This window comes from Aythya fuligula, chromosome W (assembly GCF_009819795.1).
Source record: "Aythya fuligula isolate bAytFul2 chromosome W, bAytFul2.pri, whole genome shotgun sequence".
NCBI lineage: Eukaryota > Metazoa > Chordata > Aves > Anseriformes > Anatidae > Aythya > Aythya fuligula.
In genome coordinates, this window is record NC_045594.1 from 15,751,772 (window position 1) to 15,775,806 (window position 24,035).

Genomic DNA, 24,035 nt, shown 5'->3' on the forward strand with positions numbered 1-24,035 from the left:
TCTCAGTATCCCTTTTAGCTAAAAATTTATTTATTTATTTTTAAAAGTTTATTCTCAACTAATTCCTCAACTCTACCACAGCCCTCTACACCTTATCTCAGAATTAACACTCTCAAGAGAAGAGGTGCTTTCCTTGCTTTATTCAGAGGATCTAGTTTTTATTTCCTCTGAATGCATCTTTTATATTTGACTATATCTAAGTGCTTGCCTTCTTTCTCATTTTTGCTCGCTATCCAGACCATTATCTGGAACTTATTGTTTAAGTTACGGTCTTCGTCATTTCTAGAAACATTATTATTATTTTTTATTTATGTTTAATTTTTAAATGTTTGTTGTATTGCTGATCATTAAAATCAGCTTTAGCGGAAACAAAAAAAAAATAAAACCATGATACTTGGTAAGGGACTAGCTTCCTTGGAACTCCAACACCTTATTCAATGGCAATTCTTTAAGGATATATTGGGATGAGTCAGGCAGCTTTTAATCCAATTACTGTACATTACGTTGACTGTGTCAGTGTTAGACAGAACTTTAATAGTTCTGTCTATACAGAACTACTACTACTAAGTTCCGTCTGTACAGAACTACCCAGAATACACATTTTAAATTACACATATTACCTAACTTGGAATAACAAAATTAAACCAGCTCTGGTCTCCAATGAACGCACTGATTTACGTTAATCTAGCTCTCTAACTCATGCCATCAGCTTAAATTTAAATGAATTGCATACTAAGTATGAATTTTATAAAAGTGTACTTCATTTAATGAGTTTGAATATTACCTTTGATGAAAGGCACTTAGTTTTTGTGCTGCTCTGATTTTTTTCAGCAAGAACTGCCAATGAACTTTATATTACGTGTCATTTTATGTATTATGTATTTATATTGGTGAATTTAAGGAAAAAGAACCTTTCATATCTATAACTTTCTATAACCTTTTGCTCACTTCAATTTTGCCTCCACTAGGTACCAGTGCTACACAAAACATGCATCCAAATCTGCTTTTTTTTTTTAAGAGAAACATTTTATAGAAGCAACAGAACTCACTTTTTTTTAGAAGATAACCTTTTTTGACAATATTTTTATAAAAAGCATCCTTTGTTTTGCGACGAATTGTATTGTAGATTTCTTTTCCATCCACCGTATTATTAAGCACTTGTTCTTGATGCTGGTAAATAAGGGAGAAATCAGCAGTTTTTTTTTTTTGTTGTTTTTTTTTTTTTTTTTTGTCTGTTTGTTTTTTTAAAGCTCAGGAATCAACTGTGAAACAATTAAACACTATGAAGCTGCAACCAAAAATATTATTGAACACTACCAATCTTTTATTATTGTTCTCTCGCGTTTTAGCAAACCAATATAATTTCATACAATACCTTTGCCAGAAATGTAATGTGACTATTTCTTGTGGAATGATTAGACCAGAATAAACCTTATTTTTCTTATAAAATACAGACCGATGTTTACAAAGTAACATCTGTATTTATTTAACATTAAATAGAAAGCATCACCTTTCACATTGATTTATATAAAATTTACATAAGTCTTTAAAGGTTATCGAGTGTCTGGCTGTCTTCTATCAAAACTTTTGGGAATGACTAATTAAGGATAAACTCTGAAGCAACAAGAATGGTGCAGATCTAAATTAAAACAGTTATTTATGCAAGAAGTTGTGCATTCCCTCACTAACCTTATTTGCACTCATGTCCTAAATGAGTAACATTCAAACATAAAACAATAGGAGAAAGCAGAAACACAAATACTCTTTTCTCTCTGCTCCCCCCCATATGCCTATAAGAATTATAGTTTTGAATAACAAAGACAAGATGAAAAACACTTTAATACCAGGAAGAACAGGACTAAAAATTGAATCCATATCCAAATTTTCTGGAACTCAAGATAACCTCTACAACTATGAAGGAAATAATGCACAAAACAACATATGTAGTTACTAATGTTTTAAACTAAATTGCTAGCTGATAGTATAAAACAATATAATATAATGTGGCTATAATAATGACACCTAATATTCTAGGATATATCTGGTAAGTATTCCTACAGAAAAAGGCATCATTGATGACATGGCATTCTGAGCTGTTCTGGTCCATCACATTCGGGAAACATTAACTTGCACTAGATTTTGTGTTAGCAGGGCAACTACAAGAATGGTATGAAGGGATAATACAAGAAATGCCCTTGTATTAATGTAATGGATACAACACAAGTGTTCCAGAACATGCCCTACAATCCCAGCTTTCTGTGCATACAGGTTTCTCTGGAGGAAGAAAGATGCCAGATACAGCCCAACATGGGATTGAGGCACAGAATGGTTTAATCAGGAACCAGAGCTGGGGACACAAGGCAGAGCATTTACACCTCAGAGCACAGACAAAACTTACCATTACGTTCTGTTGACTAGAAGCCAACCTTAGATGAGTGAATATATAGGAGGTTAAAATGAAATAAGCACACAAGCTCAAAACAAAAAATCAGGCGAAGATGATGCTGTTTATCATCAATACCTCTCCTGTAATTCAGTTATAATAAATATTTGGTGATGATTAAGTTGATGTCTTCAACAACAAATGCTCAGAGATGAAATTTTACCTGCACTGGAACAGGATCTTTAAGGTAATATCCTTCAACAATTTGTTCTTTCCTATAATGTTCAATGATCTCATCAATACTGTTCAAATAAGAAAAATAAGATTTAAATGTTAAATTGGTTAGTTTTTCCTCTGTATGAGAATTTGCTTTTCCATGTAATCACGCTAAGCTTCACAATTAAAAAAAAAAAATCAAGTGTTAAACTTCATAATCTTGTTTGCAGCAATGACAATTTAGTAATACATTGAAGTCATGAAAATTAACAGACTGTATTCATAATCTGTTAATCCTAAACTCTGCAGAACATTTTCAATCAGATGTTGAAAATGCCAGATGAGTAGACTACCTTTTCAACATTCAGTTAATGCATAGACATTTCCAGCTTTCCAACCAGGCTGAAAATTGCTATTTTATTGGCAATAATTTCCAAAGTCCTTGAGTAAACTAGGGAAAGGGAATGGGAGATGCTTCAAATTATGCAAAGCAATTTCTTTTTTGGACAGGAGTGGGGAAATATAAAAGTATTGTAACATTGATTATGCAATTTACACTTCAAAATCACTGAGCTTTCATGTTAAATCATGTTACTCAGTCAGTAGCACTCCTCTACAGAAGGAGCTTGCATTTTAATTGCCAGAATCTGAGTGAAATTGAATTCTGAAAGATCAGGAGAGAAACAGTGACAGGTGCAAGCTAATTCAATTTATTTTTCTGTTGCTCAAACTTATTTTTGCAGTTATTCAAAGTTACCACTGTAATAAACAAGGGCAACGTTAACATCACACAGATTAATCATTCATATATAAAATATGAACCTGAAAATAAAGAACAAAACTATACTGAAAGCTTTTTCTCACTTTATATATATATATACTGTTAGCTATGTGTGAAAATGTAATCAATAAGACACATGTGATGAGATCTTTGCCCTATTACAAGTGGATCAAGTTGTGTTCAAAGATATGTGAAACTATAAAAGGATTGTGAAAACATTTAAACAAAACAATAGAAAGACATTTTTGTTTGCTTTTCTTTATCCAACTAGTGCATGCTTGATCAATCTTTGAATCTTACCATGAGTATTTTTATTTTTCAGGTTTGTAAAGTGACTTGAATTTCTCTTTCAGTATTACTAAAATCAAATTTCGAATTTTATTTATATGCAACGTGCACATACCATTTTCTGCATAAAAAATTAGACTTTACCACATCGAATAAAATAATGACTAATTGAATTTTGCATGTTGAACAGCTATTGCCAGCATCTTGTTATGAGGGCAATCATCAATAAAGCGACTTTATATATTTTTCCCTGTTCATCTAATCAAGATACCTTTACTGTCACTGTCTACTTCCATGGTTAAAAATACCTCAACAATAAGAAAAATACCTCAACATAAGAAACAATTGCCTAATTTCTGTGAATTTTGTAAAATGAGCTGAAGAATAAACTGGATAGTATTTGAAAACTCCTTTTGGAGTTACAGTACCATATAGACTAGGACATTATGTCTTGATGGAGTGATCAAGTGTTGGGTTCTTTAGCTCTCTCCTCCCCCCAGTGAACTCAATTCAGATGGTCATTGTATATTGCCTTGCCACTTGAACAGCCCAAATGGCTGAACAAGCCAAACAAACAAACAAACAAACAAAAAAAAAAAACAAACAGATATCTTTAGACATATAGAATAGTTCAGCTGGAAGGGACCTACAAAGTTCAACTGCCTGACCACTTCAGGGCTAAACAAAAGTTAAAGTATATATTTGAGGGCATTATCCAAATGCCTCTTGAACACTGACAGGCATGGGGTTATCAACCACCTCACTAGGAAGCCTGTTCCAGTGTTTGACCACCCTCACAGTAAAGAAATTTTCCTAATGTCCAGCCTGAATCTACCCTGGTGCAGCTTTGTGCCATTTCCTCATGTCCTATCAGTGGTTACCAGGGATAAGAGGCCAGCTCCTCCCTCTCCATTTCCCCTCCTCAAGAAGTTGTAAAGAGCAACGAGGTCACCTCTTAGCCTCCTTTACTCCAGATTAGACAACCCAAGTGTCATCAGCCTCTTGTCATAGGACAGGCCTTCCAGTCCTTTTACCAGCTTTGTTGCCCTCCTCTGGATGCTTTCAATCATCTTAACATCCTTTTTATATTGTGGAGACCAGAACTGCACACAAGGTGGGGCTGCACCAACTCTAAATATAGCAGAAGAATTGCTTCTCTTGACCGGCTCGCTATGCTGTGTTTAATGCATCCCAAAATGTGGTTTTCCTCTGGGCTGCCAGGGCACACTGCTGACTCATGTTCAGTGAATTGAACCCTGGGAACACCGCTAATGACTGGCTGCCAGCCAGATGTAGTCCCATTCACTACAATCCTCTGAGGCCAACCATTGAAACAGCTCTTCATCCTGCATAGGGTGAACCTGTTTATCTCACAATTGGGACAATTTGTCCAGAAGGATGCTGAGGGATGGTACAAAATGCCTTACTAAAGTCTAGAAAGATTACATCCACCACCTTCCCTTCATCCACCAAGTAGGTGACCTTATCTTAGAAGATCAAATTACTAAGGCAGAACTTTCCCTTGATGAACTCATGTTGACTGTGCCTGCTAACAGCTTATTAGGCTGCCCAGGTCCTAGCTACTTGGATAGTTTAAAAATATCTCATCACCATGAGCAATAACATTTGTTTAATAGTTAATGGGTAAATTAGGAGTTCTTGTAAGTGCTGACATTTCAAATAGTGAAGAATCCAGAAAGCAGAACACTATGTACTTTGTTAAATTATTAAAAAATATTAACGTGTTAGGCCCATATTGTTCAGCCTATCAAAATATGGATTAAACCGTCAGTTGAAATGAAAATGGCTTCCATCAACTCCAGTCTCCTAGTCTCAAATTGTCATATTTCTCAAATTAAAGGTAACTTGAAAGATTGTTTGATGTCTAACTGTTGGGTCAATGTTCTCCTCAATTCTCCTTTGACATGGAATCACCAGATATAACACCCCCCCCCCCTCCCCCCCCCCCCCCCCCCCCATTTTACAGGTTTTTGGAAAACTACCTGTTATAAAGGTTAGATTTCAGAAAGAAAGCAGATAGGAGAAAAGGGCAGGAGATATGGCCTAGTATCCCTATCCTACCATCCTTTCTAAAATCAGAATTGAAAAATTAAAAAAACAAAAACAAAAACAAAAACAAAATAAAAAACACCTGTAAAATACATCAAAGTTATTCATAGAATGGTGAGTCAGAAAGTCAGAAAGGACCTCTGAGATTACCTAGTGAAATTCATCAGCTCAAAGAGGGGTCAACTACAGTAGATTACTTAGGACCTTGTTCAGTCATGTTTTGAACATCTCTAAGGGATAGAGATTCCACAAGCTCTTAGGTCAACCTTTTCTAGTGTTCAGTCATCCTTGCAGTAGAAAAAGCCTTTTCTTACGTTCAGATGGAATTTCTTGCATTTCAGTTTGTGCCTACTGCCTCTTGTCCTGCCCCTGAACACCACTAAAAAGCATTTGGTTCTCTTCTTTGTTCCTATCAGGTATTTATACACTGTGATAAGATTACCCCCCAACCTTCTCTTCTCTTGGCTAAACAGTCCCAGCTCTCTCCTCATACTAGAGAGGCTCCAATCACCCCCTTCATTGTCTTTGTGGCCCTTCTTTGGAAGCCTATAACACTCAGACCCAGTATTCCCAAGCAGTTACCCGTCCAAGTACTGGGCCCAACCCTGCTTAGATCAGAAACAGTATGTTCAGGATGGTGTGTCCAACAGGTCAGTAAGCATAAATTTTGTGTTTTAGATTTCATGATATACAGTTAGCAAAATCACCCCCTAGAACTGACTTTGCCATTTTTTCCATGAAAATAGAAGAAAGTGACTACTGAAGTCATTTCTATGTTATTCATGGAACAAACAGAAAGATCACAGAAGTTACATGCTTTAGTAAAGTCCATGGGAAAACAGTATTTCATTATAGTCAAAAGCACACTCAGTATGTATTTATCTTTTCCTATGTTTTAGAACTTTAAATTAGTCAACTAAAAGAATACAGACTGGCTATTTTGTAAAGCTGCTGTTAAAAATAATGAAAGCAGACTTCTGTATGAGAGTCTGTCAGTTACACTCATCAATAGAAATTCTGAGCAATTTATATATACAGAACGGTGGGAGGACATGCAAAGGGAAAACGTTAGTGGAAAAAGTAGTCCTTCCTATGCATCACAGAACATCAGATTTCTGAGATATACCAAAAAATATTTCCTCCCCATGATCACCCAAGAAAATTTTGGCTTGCTTTTGGAATATAGGCAGACACATAATATTGCTTATATAGGCTATCAAACTTCCAGTCCTGTGTCTGGATATTCAAACTACCTGTGAAATAGAACTTTTTTTTTTTTTTTTTCCTACTCTGAAGTAGATCTTGTGGTAAACAATTTGGGGCAGTTACCACCTTCATTTTGTATCCTTATTATCTTCCATTAACTTCAAGAAGTTCAACAACTTTCAGTAAATACTAACTTGGACAGAATTTGAGCCTAGAAGTATATTAGTATTTCCCCAAAACATACAACTAAAACTAAGTCTTTCAAAACCAAGCAGCTCTCTTTCACTGAGAAAGATCTTTGCAACCTAGGTACCAAAATACTCTAAAAAATCCCTCTTAAAGCTTACACTTAGGCTTTTTAGGGCTCTTAGAAGATGCTTAGTTACAAGTAGCTACTAAGCAAGTCAGGTAAAACTCTTAGTACATTAAGAAATACTGAAATTTTATGATCATATCAGTAAATTATCAACAACACAAATTCTTTACAAAAGTTAAAAAATACACACAACTTAAAACTTACCTATTATAATATCTGCCTCCCATCATAAATTGGTTGTTTGATGTTGGACATATTTTAAAACGATGAATATTCTCACTGGTCCGAAAATAAAGTGAATAATCACCAGGTGTATTATCTGAAGGCCTCACAAGAAAACCGCACACCTGACCAACTGAAAAGATAGCATAATAAAGTGTTATTCAAGTGTTACTTATCTTAGTGTCATTTATGAGTGCTTATCAAAACTCCTTCTGTACAAATTATCAAGAACTGCACACAAAGTCTGAGGTAAGTTCCCAAAGTGATCCCTGTTCTTCACCCAAATGGGATGTAATACTAAACTACCAAAGTTAATGCAAATTTGTTTGGCTGTAACTGACAACCTATCCACAGTTTTGCCACCTCTTTACAAGAGCATTGGGGGGGGGACGGATGGACGGACGGACAACAATGTTTTAAAAAACTAATGATTTTTTTATTCTAATTTTTTACTTGACAGTATGACTCAAATCTTGACAGTTTCATTAAAATAATTATTTCCTCTATGAGGGGACTAAAAAGTTAATAATACTTTCTCCTGTAAGTATATAACAGTATTTTCTCCTCAGCATTTTGATGAAGCCCAAAATATTTAAATATGTATATATTAAAAAAATAATTATCAATTTTACCTTAAATTACTAAGCTAACTATACTTGAGAACATAAAAATACTCAATACTTATAGCCATCAGCTTTGGATTTCTGTGCCCATCTGCTCCCTGCCAGCCCCCCCCCCCCAACATTCTCTAGCAGCAACCATTCCATTTGGAATTAGATACTCAAACATTCATACAGAAAAACAAGTTTTGCTGCAGTTCAATATAAATAGGATCACTTTGTTCTATTCTACTACCACTGTCTTTTTATCTGAAATACAAGTACCTGTCATCAGCAAATGGTAAGCCTCTTGTTTGGAGATCTTCCCACGGAACCATCTTAAAGATGAAGAAAAAAATAGAAAGCAAGACTATCAGCACTCTTTTTTGGTTGTTGTGACATCTAAGGCTCTGGCACCTATGAATTAATCTTTTTTTTTTTTATTAAAAAAAAAAAAACACAACAACAAACAAACAAAAAAAACCACAAAAATTACTAGTACATAGATTATATAATCAACCATTATCTTCTTCCATAATTCTGTTGTTCTAGCAATAGAATGAAAGATAAATATCAACAGCTATATAAATACATTCATTCAATACAAATGTCTAACATGAAGTAGATGTTCAAATCCAAGTGTGCTTAGAGATGAAAAGGCATTGTTTAAATGCTAGATAATTTCACAGGCATATTTAAATTCCATTTCAGATGGCAATTTGAAGCATGAAATGCAAAGCCCAAACAAGGAGATTAATGAAGGTTAAATACTGCACAGAACAACTAAAACTGGCACAGCAGAAAGAAAATCACTGGTGTGTGGTTTCATTTTGCTATTAAGTAACAAGAGATGCCTTCTTCAGTCATCAGTCCTTTGGAGACTACAAACTTTACAATTAATACAGAAAGCAGCAGATGCAATTACAGTAAGCAAATGGAGTACAGATGAAGTTATCTAGCTACTAGAATTTTTCTGTAACTTGCATTTGCCACTCATCTTTACAACCGCAAATAATATGTCAACAGTTTGGCACAATATCAAACGTTCACCATAAATAAAAATAAATTGCAAAGAGCTAATATGATTTAAGTATTGAACAAGTTGGAATTCACTGCAAACAGGTTATTAAAGAGAAAACCAGAAGGACAATAAGTGTTAATATTACACTATCATTCCTCTAATAAGGCTTTGTTCCCTCTGCTGCATTTAGAGTTAAGCAGATCTGAAAAAGGTTACTTCTAAGACAAGATACATATGTATTGGGTTTACAAAACAAGGTTTTGGTAGCAGGGGACTGCAGGGGTGGCCTCTATGAGAAGAATCCAGAAGCTGCCCCATGTTAGATAACGGTCAGTTTCAGTTGGCTCCAAAGGGACCCGCTGCAGCCCAGAACCAAACCAATAAGTGATGTTGTTTGTGCCTCTGTGACAGCAGATTTAAGAAAAGGAATAAAAAAAAAAAAGCTAAAAAAAAACAGATGTAAACTGACCACAACCCCCACTCCCCGTTCCCCTGCACCAGTCAGGGGAAGAGGACATGGAAGAGGGTGGATGGGGACAAAGTGTTTTTAGTTTGTTTTATTTTTAGTTTCTCACTGCTCTAGCTTGTTAGTAATAGGTAATAAATTACATTAATCTCCCTCTGCTGAGTCTGTTTTGCCTGTGATGATAACTGTTGAGTGATCTCCCTGTCCTTATTTCAACCCTTAAGCCCTTTTCATTGTATTTTCTCCCCCTTTCCTTTGAGGAGCGGGAGTGAGAGAGCAGTTGTGGTGGAGCTCAGCTGCCCAGCTGAGTAAAACCATCACAATAAAAAACACAAACCAGAAAACACCACACTGTGCATATTCTGGGTAAAAGTGATCGCACAGACTCATTTAAGATTTTATCAGTGCAAAAAACATTGCAATTTGGCATAACTAATACATGGATAATTGACATGAACTCTTGTATCTTCAGTAGCTAGTACAGAAGAAAAGTCTTCCAAAAAAACAACCAATGACACACCTTTGATTTGCCTCCCCAACATCAACCTCATAGATAAAATTTACAGTTATTTTATGATTCGCTTTTAATAACAAAATAAAATCCTTACATTTTGCCTTCATGTGGATCTTCTTCTCTTCCCTAATAAGAAAAAATAACATATTAAGTGCATGACAACAGTATACCTGATTTTAGAAAAGTGAACTTAATTGGTTAAGACCTTCTGTAGAAATAGGCAGCACTAAGAAGTCCAAGACATTTTTGAACTTAATGGCTTATTTCACATATCTGTGTAAAGAGTTTTTCCACTTCATTCACTAAGTGGAAATTCAACCAAAACCCATTATTTCAGAAGATTGTTCTAGACATAGTTAACTCAACAATATACTTTTTAACCCACACTTGGCCCTTTAAAAAAATGCATATCACAATACAAATATTTCATGGCAAACAAACAAACAAAAAGAATGCAATTGAATGACTAGCAGGTTCTTTATCAGGACTGGTAAGTTTAGGGAACTGCCCAGTAAATTCACAGTATTATTCATTTGCACATTAACTTGTTTGGATAACATGTCAATAAGCTCTATTTGGCTAATGAATTAGACTTCAAAGTTTGTTACACTATTTTAAAAGTGGTAGATTCAGTTACTAAAGGAAGGTTGAGAAAAGTATGTAACTGAAAATTGGGAAGTTAAATGCCACTTGTTTGGGTTTATCTCAGTGTTAAAGTCGCACACACACAAAATAATAAATAAATAAATAAATAAAAATCTCACTTCTCTAACAGATTTGAATATAGAATTACTTACAACTTCTTCTACCAGGTCATCTACAATAAGACCTTGTTCATCTGTCCGTAGGTTCGTAACCCACATCCAGCCATCTTCCAATTCATTATGGACAATAAACATATCTCCTTTAAGGAAACTGGAGAGAGTTACAGTAAGATTTATATTATGATTGTGCTTTAACTTAAAGTTTAATTAACACAATGAGTTCTTGAGCATAATTTCAGCAAAAATTTGAGGAAATCTGATCATGAAAGATTAATTTATTGGTATCCCAAACACGGCATCTCACACTTTTAGTAGCTATAACAGATTAATAATTATCCTTTGATTTACGTTTAGAATTTAATGGATGCTTTAATTCAGTCAAATTTAACGTGGGCTAAGGACATATAAAACAAACACCACCACAATAATATTAAAAGATAGTAGCATTATTTTATCAAGAAGGATCAAATACCAAATACCAGTAAAAACAAAGATTCCCTTAATAACTTAAGAAAATAATACTTTTTATCAAAACCTATTTTTTTATAATAAAAGCCTGTGAAATATATCGTCACATGCAAAGATCTAAACAGTACAAGTGCTAAAAAGAGGATACAGAATAGTTACTAAAAAAGCCATGCTATAATGGCTTTTATAATATATATTATATATAAAATATATATAATGTATAATAGCTTTTATAATATATATATAATGGCATACTAAAAAAGCAAAGCTATAATAAGAACATAAATACAAAGCATTAAAATATCCAAGGGAGTTTCATTTTTGGAAGGTGATTATAAGTTATTCCCTTAAGTGTAACCCCAAACTTGGGTCATATGAAAACCTTTCACTGGAGTACAGCAGGACTCTTCAATCAACATGGATAGTACATTAGTGGTACAGGCAATAGCTACAAGGTAGTGTTGTGGTCAACCCAGCAGGCAGCTAAGCACCACACATCTGTTTGTTCACTCCTCCCCATCCCCAGTGGGATGGGGGAAAGAATTGAGTGTGGGGGGGAAGGGTAAAAAACTCATGCGCTGAGATAAAGACAGTTTAATAGGACAGAGAAGGAAGGGAAAATAATAATAATAATAATAACAGCAACAACAACAATAATAGTAAAAGAATATACATAGCAAGTGATGTGCAATGCAATTGCTCACCACCCACCAAACAATGCCCAGCCAAACCCTAAGCAGCAGTACACCCCCCCCTTAGGCCAACTCCCCACAGTTTTCTTTTTCAGCATGATGTCATATGGTATGGAATACCCCTGTGGCCAGTTTAGGACAGCTGGCCTGGTTCTGTCCCCTCTCAGCTCCTTGTGCATTCCCAGCCTGCCCGCTTGCAGGACAGTGTGAGAAACTGACAAGTCCCTGGCTTAGTGTAAGCACTGCTCTGCAACAACTAAAGCATCAGTGTGATATCAACATTATTCTCATCCTAAATCCAAAACAGAGCACCATACCAGCTACTAGGAGGAAAATTAATTCTATCCTAGCCAAAACCAGGACAGGTACTGAAGCTCATCAACTACTAGAGTACAATCCAAAACTATAAGCAATTTTCTATTGCATTCTTCCATTTGTGAGGGTAACAGAAAAGGCATTAATTTGAATGCAAAGTGAACAGAAAGAATAAAAAAAAAAAAAGCCTAATGAAAATATTTAGAATGAATTCAGCTACTAATGTATCTAAATCCCAGTAATGAACAATAAACAGCAAGGCCAGTTCTATAACAAAGTACACTAATTTGTTGCTTGGAAAACAGGTTGAAATTAACCCTAAAATAATTCAAGCTTTTCAAAAATCAATTATAACATTAAAATTTTAAGTCAAGATGCACTGAAAAACATAGAATCTTCAAAAGTACATTACAATACAAGAGTATAATACATTACAGAATCATAGAATCACAGAATGGCCAAGGCTGGAAGGGACCTCTGAAGGTCATCTAGTCCACCTCCCCTGCCGATCAGGATTGCCTTGAGCACATTGCACAGGATGGCATCCAAGCGGGTTTTGAATATCTCCAGAGAAGGCAACTCCACAGCCTCTCTGGGCACCCTGTTCCAGTGCTCTGTCACCCTCACAGTAAAGAAGTGCCCTCTCATATTCAGCCGGAACCTCCTGTGCCTGTTGCCTCATCCTCTCGCTAGGCATTGGATAAGAGAGGATAAGTCCTGTCACTGAGCACAACTGAAAAGAGACTGGCTCCATCCTTTCAACACCCTCCCCTCAGATATTTATATACATTAATGAGGTCTCCCCTCAGTCTTCTCTTTTCCAGGCTAAACAGGCCCAGTTCTTTCAGCCTGTCCTCATACAACAGGTGCTCCAGTCAATCATCTTAGTAGCCCTCCTCTGGACTCACTACAGTAGTTCTATGTCCCTCCTGTACTGGGGATCCCAGAACTGGACACAATACTCCAGGTGTGGCCTCAACAGGGCTGAGCAGAGGGAGAGGATCACCTCCCTTGTCCTGCTGGGAACACTCTTACGAATGCACCCCAGGATAAGTTTGGCCTTCTTGGCTACAAGAACGCATTGCTGACTCATGGTCAGCCTGCTGTCCACCAGGACTCCCAGGTCCCTCTCTGCAGAGCAGCACTCCAGCAGGTTAGCCCCCGGCCTGTATATCTTAGCCTATACCTTAGGCCAGCATTCCTAACAAGAACCCAATTCAACCAACATATCATCTTGTGAAACCAAGATGGTCTCATCAGAACACTAAATGGAAATGGTTGTGTTTGTTGTTGTTGTTGTTTTTGACATCTCTCTTTTTTTCTTATTTAGCAGATGCTAAATATACTATTCTTAATTTCATTAGTCAGTGCTCACATTGTCTTTCTGGTGGTCAAGGTTGGTTTGGCTTGAATTATTTATCTTCTACTAGTTACTTCTGCAGGCAATTTTTAGGGAAAAGCCTAGATAATTTATTTTAAACCCTCACTAGACATTTTTACACAGCATTCCCTAATACACATACTTATCCACTTTGAGAAAAATGTAAGCCTTTGAAATTGGTAATGTTCTACTTCTAAACTAAGCTTCATAGTTCTAGCAATTTAATGCAATACAAACAGTCTATCAATAATAAAACTTATTACTATATCCAGCAAGAAAAAAAAAAGTTATCATACTTTTAACATCCCATTGTTAAGTCTAAGACACAATTGGAAAGTATTTGCATAGTAAATATACTAAAATCATTAATATTCATAAACACAACAAAAATTTCACAACTGCTTCTACCTATTATTAAAACATACCTTATTTCATCAGTTTCTGGCACTTTGGTGTATGGTAGAATTGCTCGAACTCTCCTTCTATCCTCCACAGGCTACAATTTAAGAGAAGAGAGCAAAGATATTACATTTTGCTTTCACTCCAGTGTAGAATTCCTCTCCCCAACATTACGCTATTCAGAGGGAAAGTTCTGGTAACAGAGATTTGTATTCAGTTGTGAGTTTTAAGTTTTCAAACGGTCAAAAAAGTAAGAGCTAGGAATGTTTAATTCCTAAAGTTATCTACAACAGCTCTCAATACATTCCTAGCCTTGTAGCATGACAGATAACATATGCTATCTTCGAAATTAATTACCAATAATGTAACTCCCATGAAAGAGTACTTTAGAATTTCCTTCCACTTAATGAAAATTTATGAAAATTTAACATTCGGAAACATCTTTATTTGGGTTTTGCTTGGAGGGAGGGATGAACGTGAAGATACAGTTTGTAGGTGATTTTTTTTTTTAAATTTACTGATGTTGTCTCAAGCATGGAGAAATGAAAGACGACCAACTTTTAAAAACTTCAGTTATTTCAAGAACCCATATTTTGAAATGTAAGCTTGATACATAGAATCATAGAATATCCTGAGTTGAAAGGGACCCACAAGGATCATCAAGTCCAACTTAGGGCTCCACTCAGAAACACCCAAAAATCAAACCATATGTTTGAGGGCGCTATATGAATGCTTTTTGAACTCTGACAGGATTAGTGCTGTGACCACTTCCCTGGGGAATGTGTTCCAGTGCCTGACCACCCTCCCAGTGAAGAACCTTTTCCCAGTATCCAACCTGAACCTCCCCTGTTGCAGCTTCATGCCATTCCCTCAGGTCCTTTCGCTACTCGCCAGAAGAGATCAGAGCCTTCCGCTCCACTTCCCCTTGTGAGAAAGCTGTAGGTCTCAATTAGATCTAACCTCAGTCTCTTCTACCCTAGGCTGAACAAACCAAGTGACCTCAGACACTCCTCAAATATGTTCCCCTCTATACCTCTCACCATCTTCAAATTCCTCCTTTGTTTTTATATCCTTATACCGTGGTACCCAAAAGTGCACACAGTACTTCAGATGAGGATGTAACAGTGCAGAGTACAGTGGGACAATCATTTCCCTTGATCAGCTAGCAATACTATGCCCGATGCACTCTAGGACACAGTTGGTCCTTTTGGCTGCCAGGGATCACTCTTGACTTGTATTCAACTTGCCATCGACCAGAACCCCCAGATCCCTTTCCATGGGGCTGCCTTCCAGCCTCTCAAATATGGATGTATATCAAGGGTTCCACTGTCCAAAGTGCACACACTGGCACTTGCTATTGTTAAATTTCATATTCTTGATGATTGCCCAGCTCTCTAGTTATCACAATCTCACCAAAAGACCTCTCTATACTCAAGGGAGTCAACAGCTAATACTAATTTAGTATCACCTGTAAACTTACTTAGTATGTGTGGAATAATTGCTGGAGGTGACTTATTAAGACTAAAAGTATGTCCATATATTAAGAGAAGTTTGGTGTTTTTTACCTTGCTAGGCAGCTGAACTCTACCATAACCGCTCTCTCACTCCCCCTCCTCAGAAGAGTAGGGGAAGAAGAAAAGAAAAAACAATACACAGGTTGAGATAAGTACTCTTGAGGTAGTCTATGCCAAGGATGTATGGAGCCTCTGGGACTGTCACAGTGGGGTGCTTTTGTCACTCATTCCCAGTTAGGCTCACTTCAGCCTCCAATAATGGCTGTAGGGATCCCCCTGTCACAGATAGAGTACTGGTGCTTTTCCTCTTTTGGCTGTTTCTAGGGCCATTTGGATGGTTTTCACTTCTGCATACTGACTCGACTCGCCTTCCCCTTCCATGGCCTCCACAACTCCTCATGTGGGACTCCACACAGCAGATTTCCATTTCCAATGGCTCCCTACCACACAGCAGGATCCGTCAGTGAACAACACATACTGCTTTCTGTCTTCTGGCAACTCGTTATATGATGGTGCTCCTTGGGCATGAGTTACCTCTTCAATCAGTACTCCAAAATGTTTTTCTTCTGGCCAGTCCATGATCTCTTCCAGGATTCCTGTGTGGTTGGGTTTTCCCATTCAAGCCTGCTGCGTAATTAACACTACCCGCTTATTCCACATAGCATCAGTTGCATGGTGTGTAGTGGGGATTTTCCCTTTGAACACCCAATGTAACATAGGTAGCTGTGGTGCCAAGAGGAGCTGTGTTTCTGTACCAACAACTTCTGAAGCATCTCAACCCCCTCCTATGCTGTTAGTATTTCCTTTTCAGTTTGGGTGTAATGGGCTTCTAATCCTCGATAGCCCCAGCTCCAGAACCCCAGAGGTTAATCTTGAGTTTCTCCTGGGGTTTTCTGCCAGAGGCTCCGGGTGAGTCTGTGGTGTAATTGCCTGAAGTAACTAGGCATTATAATATCATTATAATACCAAAACACACCTCCATCCCAAAAGCTACCCGCCTCCAAGGTGCAACCACCCCTCACTGAGCATGTGCCCTAAATTTCTCAGAGAAACGGAGACGGGAGAACTTTACACCAATCATAACTAAGATATGCTTGACTAGAGCCACTCAAGCTCCACCTAAAAGATAGAAAATAATATAAATTGGCCCAAGAGAGAGGGGATATCAGGGAAGATACCACCGTCAGGGGAGATACCATCCCGAGGAAATACAACATCCTTAGGACCTCCTGACTCCTGGGATCAGTTGACGGGCTGAGCCTCTCTTCCCCCCCCATTGGGACGCCTTTGGGTGAGATCTGAATACTTGCTTATAAATCTCTCTAGAGTCTTTGATCTTTTTAACGCGTTTATTTCTAGGCCGTGCACCTGTAACACCTGTAGCACCTGTAACACCTGTAACACCTGTGTATGTCATGCATGCTAGCTTGCTTTTGCAGACAGTCACTATCGCTGGCAATCCAAAAGAACCTGGTTATCTGTTGCTGTAATAAACCATACTTGATTGCATTGTGATAGCTCTCATTAAGTGCAACTAGGGTAAGGGTGGTTATCCGTGATAGTTCAGTGTTCTGAATCCAACCAGACCCCCAGACGGTTAATGCATTGTTGGTGAATGTCTGAACGGACCCCCAGACGGTTAATGCGTTGCTGGTGAATGTACAACTGGTTCAGTACCCTGAATCCGACCGGGCCCATAACGGTTAATCAGCTACAGCCCTTAATGCGACAGTAAAATTGGCGTAGTAGGCAGGATTTCTATGGATAAACTGCTGCAAAAATACAAATGTGCCCCTTCCCAAATGGGGAAAGAGTGGGCCCAAAAGTTCTGGAAAGATGAGGAGAAAGTGGTAGAGTGCATTGAGCAGTGTCAGGCTTCACGAAAGATCGGTCAAAGAAAGGGTAAAGGTGCAATTTGTGCTGTGTTAGGAGCCTGTTTGACTTGTGCTCAGCAAGAAGCTAAGGAAACTCCTGCTCCCAAACTGATCTCTGATGCGGAACATACTGCTTTGAAATCAGAGAATGAGGTATTGAAGTCATCATTGGCCTTTGAAAGGGAGACAGGAAAAGCAGTAGGAGTCAGAGTGGATAAACTTGTGAGTGAAAATAATTATCTTAAACAATTGCTGGAGAGGGTTAGTCATCTGTTAAATAAAGTACAGCCTTATGCTCCGGTCAAGCAGATTTGTAGATTGTTGTATAATGCAGACCCTGAAAGCTGGGATGGTGATATCTGGTTTGACAGTGATGACGATGTCCAAGAGATTGATGCCTGGTGCCTCTGTAGACGACCTCCGTACATTAGTCCAATCTCTGGGTAAGAAAAATATTCCAGATGGAGGGAATTGCCTAACAGGAAAAAATCCCGTCCATAAAGAATGTACACCTTCGGCACCAAGCTTAATTGACAAAACAGAATCTCAGCAAAAAAACTCCTATCCCCGGGGAGGGCAGTGAGCCACCCTGCTCAGTGGGTATTAGCAATTCAATGGCTCTCTAACGAACACTCTGACCCTATCATTGCCATTCCTGTTGGACCCCGAAAAATATTAGTAAATTTTCTTATTGACACTGGGGCCCAAATGTCAGTAATTACACATGAGACCGCACAGACCCTGGGCATAACAACTGGTCGACGCAGGGTTAAATTTACAGGAATTGATGGTGTGGAAAAACAATGCCCTACTGCAAAAATTTCACGCTGGCTGCCAGAGGAACAAAAATTAACCAGAGCCGAAGTATTAGTTGGTGCTGCATATACTAATATTTTAGGATTTGACGTGCTGCGTGGTCATATGTGGAAACTCCCTGATGGAACTGTGTGGAGTTTCGCGACATATAAGAGGGATTCGGACACAGTGAAACTGAGCCTGCTACAAACATCTATACCCTTACCTCCCTCTAAAATTACTAATGTTCGGCAATATCCGTTGCCAGCAGCAGCACTTATGGGGATTGACGGGGTGGTAACAGAATTGGAAGAAAGAAGCATTATTAAAAGGACCCATTCACCTTGAAATTCACCAGTGTGGCTAGTAAAGAAACCAACTGGGCAATGGCGCTTCACCGTGGACTACAGACAGTTAAATGCTAACACCGCACCTTTAACTGCTGCAGTCCCAAACATTGCAGAAATAGTGACATTAATACAAGGCGCTGCCCATCCTTGGATGGCTGCTTTGGATGTCAAAGATATGTTTTTTATGATTCCTCTCCTTGAGCAGGACAAAGCTCAGTTTGCTTTCACCTGGAAAGGAATCCAATATACTTTTAATAGGCTCCCACAAGGATACAAGCATTCTCCCACAATTGCCCACAATACTTTGGCTAAATTCTAGCAGAGATTCCTATTCCACCGGATAACACAGTATATCAGTATATAGATGATATCCTGATAGGGGGAAAGGATCAGGAAAGTGTAAGAGACACAATGGAAAATATCCGGAAGACACTGACCGATTTAGGACTGGAAATCCCTGACTCAAAGTGCCAAGGGCCTGCACAGGAAGTTAAATTCCTGGGAGTATGGTGGGTTAATGGAGCTGCCTCTATTCCTCAGGACACGCTGGAAAAAATAGAACATGGACAAAGACCTTCTAGTGTAAAGGAATTACAACAAGTATTGGGTGCTTTAAGTTATTGGCGTAAACATATTCCAGGTTTTGCTATCATTGTGCGTCCTCTGTATAACTTGCTTAGGAAAGGAAAATCATGGGAGTGGACTGAACAGCATACTAATGCAATAGAATTATTAATAAAGGAATTGAGGTTGTTCCAACAGCTTGGCCCCATACACCCTACTGACCCTATCCATGTGGAATGGGGGTTCAGTGAACATGGCTCTCATTGTAACTTATGGCAAAGGGGGCCAGAGGGACCCGAGAGACCACTAGAATTCAGCTCCCACTCTTTCAGTGATACTGAAAGGAGATATTTGGATCTTGAGAAGGGATTATTGTCTCTAGTGCAAGCACTGAAACAGACAGAGCAATTAAGGAGAAAACAGAATGTGATCGTCCAAGGACCTTTCCGTATCCTGCATGTAGTCCGTAAAGGAACAATACCACCTGCTGGCATTGCTCAGAAACCTACGGTTCATAAATGGTACGCCTATCTAGAAGGTATTAATGAGATTATGCCAATCACTGAGGGTAATACTAAAATATCCAAACTACAAAAGGATAGTACCCTCCTGTTTCAGCCTCCACCGACCAAACCATCCCCGATCCAGGAAGCACCTCCTCTAAAGGAAGACAATGATCTTACAGGAGTGTGGTTTACAGATGCCTCGTCTCATAGGGAAAACAATAAGTGGAAATACAAGGCTGTGGCATTGGAAGTAGCAACAGGAGAGAAACTGATTGAAACCGGTGAAGGCAGTGCACAGGTAGGGGAACTCAGAGCAGTTTTATTAGCCGCACAACATGGTGCTACCCATATCTATACTGACTTATATGCTGTTTTTAAAGGAGCTACTGAGTGGATCGGTCACTGGGCAGTTAATGATTGGCAGGTAAATAGAGTTCCAGTCTGGCAAACTGAAAGTTGGAAACAACTGTTAGAGATAGGAAAGCAGCGAACACTACATCTAGGATGGGTAAAAGGACATGATCAGTCAAACACTGTAGCTGCCCAACTCAATCAGCAGGTAGATAGCCTCACACGGTTGCGACAAATTGATGTCACTAATGATAACCAAGAGTGGGAACGGTTGCTCGAATGGTTACATGTTAAGCGTGGCCACACCGGACGGGCTGACTTATACTGGGAAGGTATAGCTCGAGGATGGCCTGTATCAGTCAAGCTGTGTGAACAGGTGGTGACTGCCTGTTCCCAATGTCGCTTACGACTTAACAGGGACCATCCGAGTAAGGCACCTCCTTTGCACATTCAGGACAGGAAAACATTGTGGCACTCCTGGCAGATTGATTACATCGGTCCATTGCGATCATCAGGGGGGAAGAAGTATGTTCTAGTAGGAGTAGAGGTAATATCTGGCCTCACTATGGCTGCTGCTTTTGCATCAGCTACTGGGGAAAACACAGTAAAGGGACTAAAAGGATGGTTCAGCACACTCCCCCTACCTGAGGAAATTCAAAGTGATAATGGTTCACATTTTACAGCTGCAGTGGTACAAGACTGGGCCAGAGAGGAAGGGATCTGATGGGTATTCCACACCCCCTATTATCCTCAAGCGAATGGTATTGTGGAACGCACTAATGGATTGGTCAAGCGTTTCGCAAATACTCATGAATCTGGATGGCATTTGCGGTTACATGATGCCATTTATCAATTGAATAATAGATGGAGTGGAGATGGCTACCCCAAAATGAAAGCCTTCTGCGCATCCTCTACCACAATCACTCCAAAGCACTATACTGAAATAGAAAAGCATCATACTAAAATAGAAAAGCACCCTGTAGGATTTTCTCCTGGACAGCCTGTGCTGGTAAGAATGACTCAGATTGGAATAGTACCCATGATACTAACTACTCCCAAAAATACCTATGCATGGGAAGCTAAAGATTGTTCAGGAAAAATACACCGGATCAGCACCCGGTGGATATCACCTTCTTTCTAACCCTGCCGGTTGAATAAAACCGAGCATATTTTCTTTCTTTTTATGTTTACAGGAACCCTGAGCGAACTGTATATGGACAGCTGGAAGATGATGAATCAACAGTTTGGATTAATAATACTATGCTCCACCCTGACCTTGATGCAATCACTTCTGGTTTACAGCCAAGGAGACCTAGGATGGCTGTGGTCCCAAGCCTATGTTAAATACACTGGGATTTGGGGAACGCAAGCCTTAAAGGAAAAATTAAACTTAGCTACAGTGGTTATGCATGGAACTGAGGTGTTTTCGAGACACGAGTGGGGCTGGGATGAGAGATGGCTTCCACTCCTAAAAGGAAGGACAGGAGAAGAAATCCGGGTGGGGTGTAGAATGTGTTGGGTCTGTCTGAGCTGGAGTCACCTTTTCCCTGCAGCAGCCCACACAGTGCCGTACTCTGCACTCGTAGCTGGAACAGCACTGATATCACTCCAGTGTTGTGTCTATTGCTGCGTAGTGCTGGCACAGCATCAGGACTCCTTCCAAGCCCCCAAGAGCCAGCAGGCTGGGGGTGGGCAAGTGATGGGGAGGGGACATTGCCGGGGCAGCTGACCTAAACCAACCAAAGGGATATTCCATAACACCTGATGTCACACTCAGCAATAAAAAGGGGGGGATCTCGTTGGGGGGTGGGGGCTGTTCCTCCTGAACAACCACTACGCGTTTTGAGGCCCTGCTTCCCAGGACGTGGCCGAACACCGCTCGTTGATGGGAAGTAGAGAATAATTTTTTTTTCCTCTCTCTGTGCTTCCGCGCGGACTGATTGTTTCTTTTGTTCCTTTTTTTCCTCCCCATTCCCTTTCCCTTTAATTAAACCTTTCTCATCTCAAACCTCGAGTTCTCTGTGTTGTATTTTCTCCCCTTTCCTCTTTGAGGAGAGGGGGAGTGAGAGAGCGGTTGTGGTGGAGCTCGGCTGCCTACCTGAGTAAAACCACCACAGTCCTTTTTGGCGCCCAACGTGGGGCTCGAGGGTTGAGATAACAATAGCATTGGTTGAAGTATTGACAACTAACATGTCGGTAGTCATAATGTTCGGTTTTCTGGTAATACTTTTCTGTGTGGCTATGTTGTATGTAGTCCACTCTGTTTTCTTTTTTCCTTTACATCCGATCGGAGAAAGTGTTGAAGTCTGTGCTTGTTTTTTTTTATCATGTTGTGCTGTAACATACTGGCCTTCAGTTTTGTTTGGTATTCAGGCCCGGCATTGTTATCCTCCTGTTCTCATGGAGATTATCTTATTGAAAATATTAAGAATTACAGAGCCTTCTTTTTTGCCCCTAGCAGTCAATCAGTGAATAATATCGGGGGTGGTGCCTTCTACTTTTCTCCCTGTGGGCTAATTACAGCAGCTTTTCAGTATCTTGGATACCCCTGGTCAGATATTATCCTCCTATTACTAGGTCTAGTGTTTGTCTTCTTCCCCAAGGTAAAGCAATTTATTAAGAATATTATCCAAGGACCTGTCCCCCGACAAAGTAGTTGTGGGTGGCAAGGTGTGGGGGGGGATTTGGGCAGGTACCTATCACGGTTTTCTCCTCCAATGGTTCTAAATTTCACCCCTGAACAAGTACAAAATCCAAGAAAACTGGTAGAATGTTTGAAAAATGTATGCCCTGACCCTGGCAATACTAGAGAACTCCACCAGCTTGCTGCACTCTGCTGGGCTCTGGCTTACGCCTATCAGATGTCAATTAACATTGCCCAGCACCCTCAAGGGGATAGGGAGGTTCCTGAATTTGATGATGAGACAGCACACACTGTGACCACCCCAGAATACCGACCATCTATAGTATCAGTCGCCCCTATAGTAAAGACAAAACAGTGGAAACGGAGATCAGGTCGTTTAGTAAGGGAAGAAGCTCCTCCTACGGATGAGGGAGAAGAGGAAAAGGCAGGCAGCTCTAAAGCAGCGTCATCACGGCAACATCACGGAGACTGAAATCATAGATGAATCAGAAACTACTCGGTCTCTATCCTTGAGTGAGCTGCGAGAAATACGAAAAGACTTCAGTCGTCATCCAGGTGAGCACATCCTCACTCAGCTGCTTCGATGCTGGGATAGTGGGGCCAATACCCAACAGCTAGAAGGCAATGAAGCCAAGCAGCTGGGATCCCTCTCTAGAGAAAGGCTCATTGATAGAGTAATTGGGAGAGAGGCACAGGTTATCAGCCTCTGGAATCCTAACAGCTGTGAAAGAAAGGTATCCCCACAAAGAGGATATTGTATACCAAGTAAGCAAATGGACCACTATGGATAAGGGCCTCCAGCAGCTGCAGGAATTAGCTGTGCTGGAGATGCTTTATAGTGATTTAAACAATGCCCAGGCACCTAAAGACCCTGATGAAGCCCAATGCACAATGTCCATGTGGCGGAAGTTTGTACGGGCTGCACCCCCAACACATGTCAGCACACTGGCAGCAATGGGTTGGGAGGAGGGGATGGGGCCAACTGTAGACAACGTGTCCAATCAACTTCATAAATATGAAGAAAATCTCTCTGCCCCAGTACGGGACTGCATTTCAGCTGTGGAGAGACTGTTCCAATGGTTAGATGAACACATAGCTTCGTCCTCACCTAAACGGAAAAATCTTTCGGCCATCAAGCGCCAGCAGTCTCCGGCTCAAACAAGGGAGAATCCAGGATGCACACCGTGAGGTACCTTGTGGTTTTATTTACGTGACCACGGGGAAGATATGAGGAAGTGGGACGGTGAACCGACCTTGGCCCTAGCTGCTCGGGTACGTGAGCTACGGAAAGATACAGCAGCAACAAAAAGGGCCCCTAGGAGGATTGCTGCCCCAG

General features: G+C 39.5%; 1 protein-coding gene across 1 annotated transcript in view; it reads right to left on the minus strand.

Annotated features, from left to right (window-relative positions):
• LOC116501401 (ras GTPase-activating protein 1-like) overlaps nucleotides 1-24,035 on the minus strand; it is a 120,880-nt gene that overhangs the window by 49,391 nt on the left and 47,454 nt on the right. Inside the window, exons 4-10 of the mRNA XM_032206931.1 lie at nucleotides 14,128-14,198; nucleotides 10,880-10,997; nucleotides 10,177-10,208; nucleotides 8,367-8,419; nucleotides 7,465-7,615; nucleotides 2,607-2,685; nucleotides 1,050-1,170 (exon numbers count right to left, since the gene is read on the minus strand). Of these exons, the coding sequence (XP_032062822.1) occupies nucleotides 1,050-1,170; nucleotides 2,607-2,685; nucleotides 7,465-7,615; nucleotides 8,367-8,419; nucleotides 10,177-10,208; nucleotides 10,880-10,997; nucleotides 14,128-14,198 (625 nt within the window). The remainder of the gene's footprint in view (nucleotides 1-1,049; nucleotides 1,171-2,606; nucleotides 2,686-7,464; nucleotides 7,616-8,366; nucleotides 8,420-10,176; nucleotides 10,209-10,879; nucleotides 10,998-14,127; nucleotides 14,199-24,035) is intronic.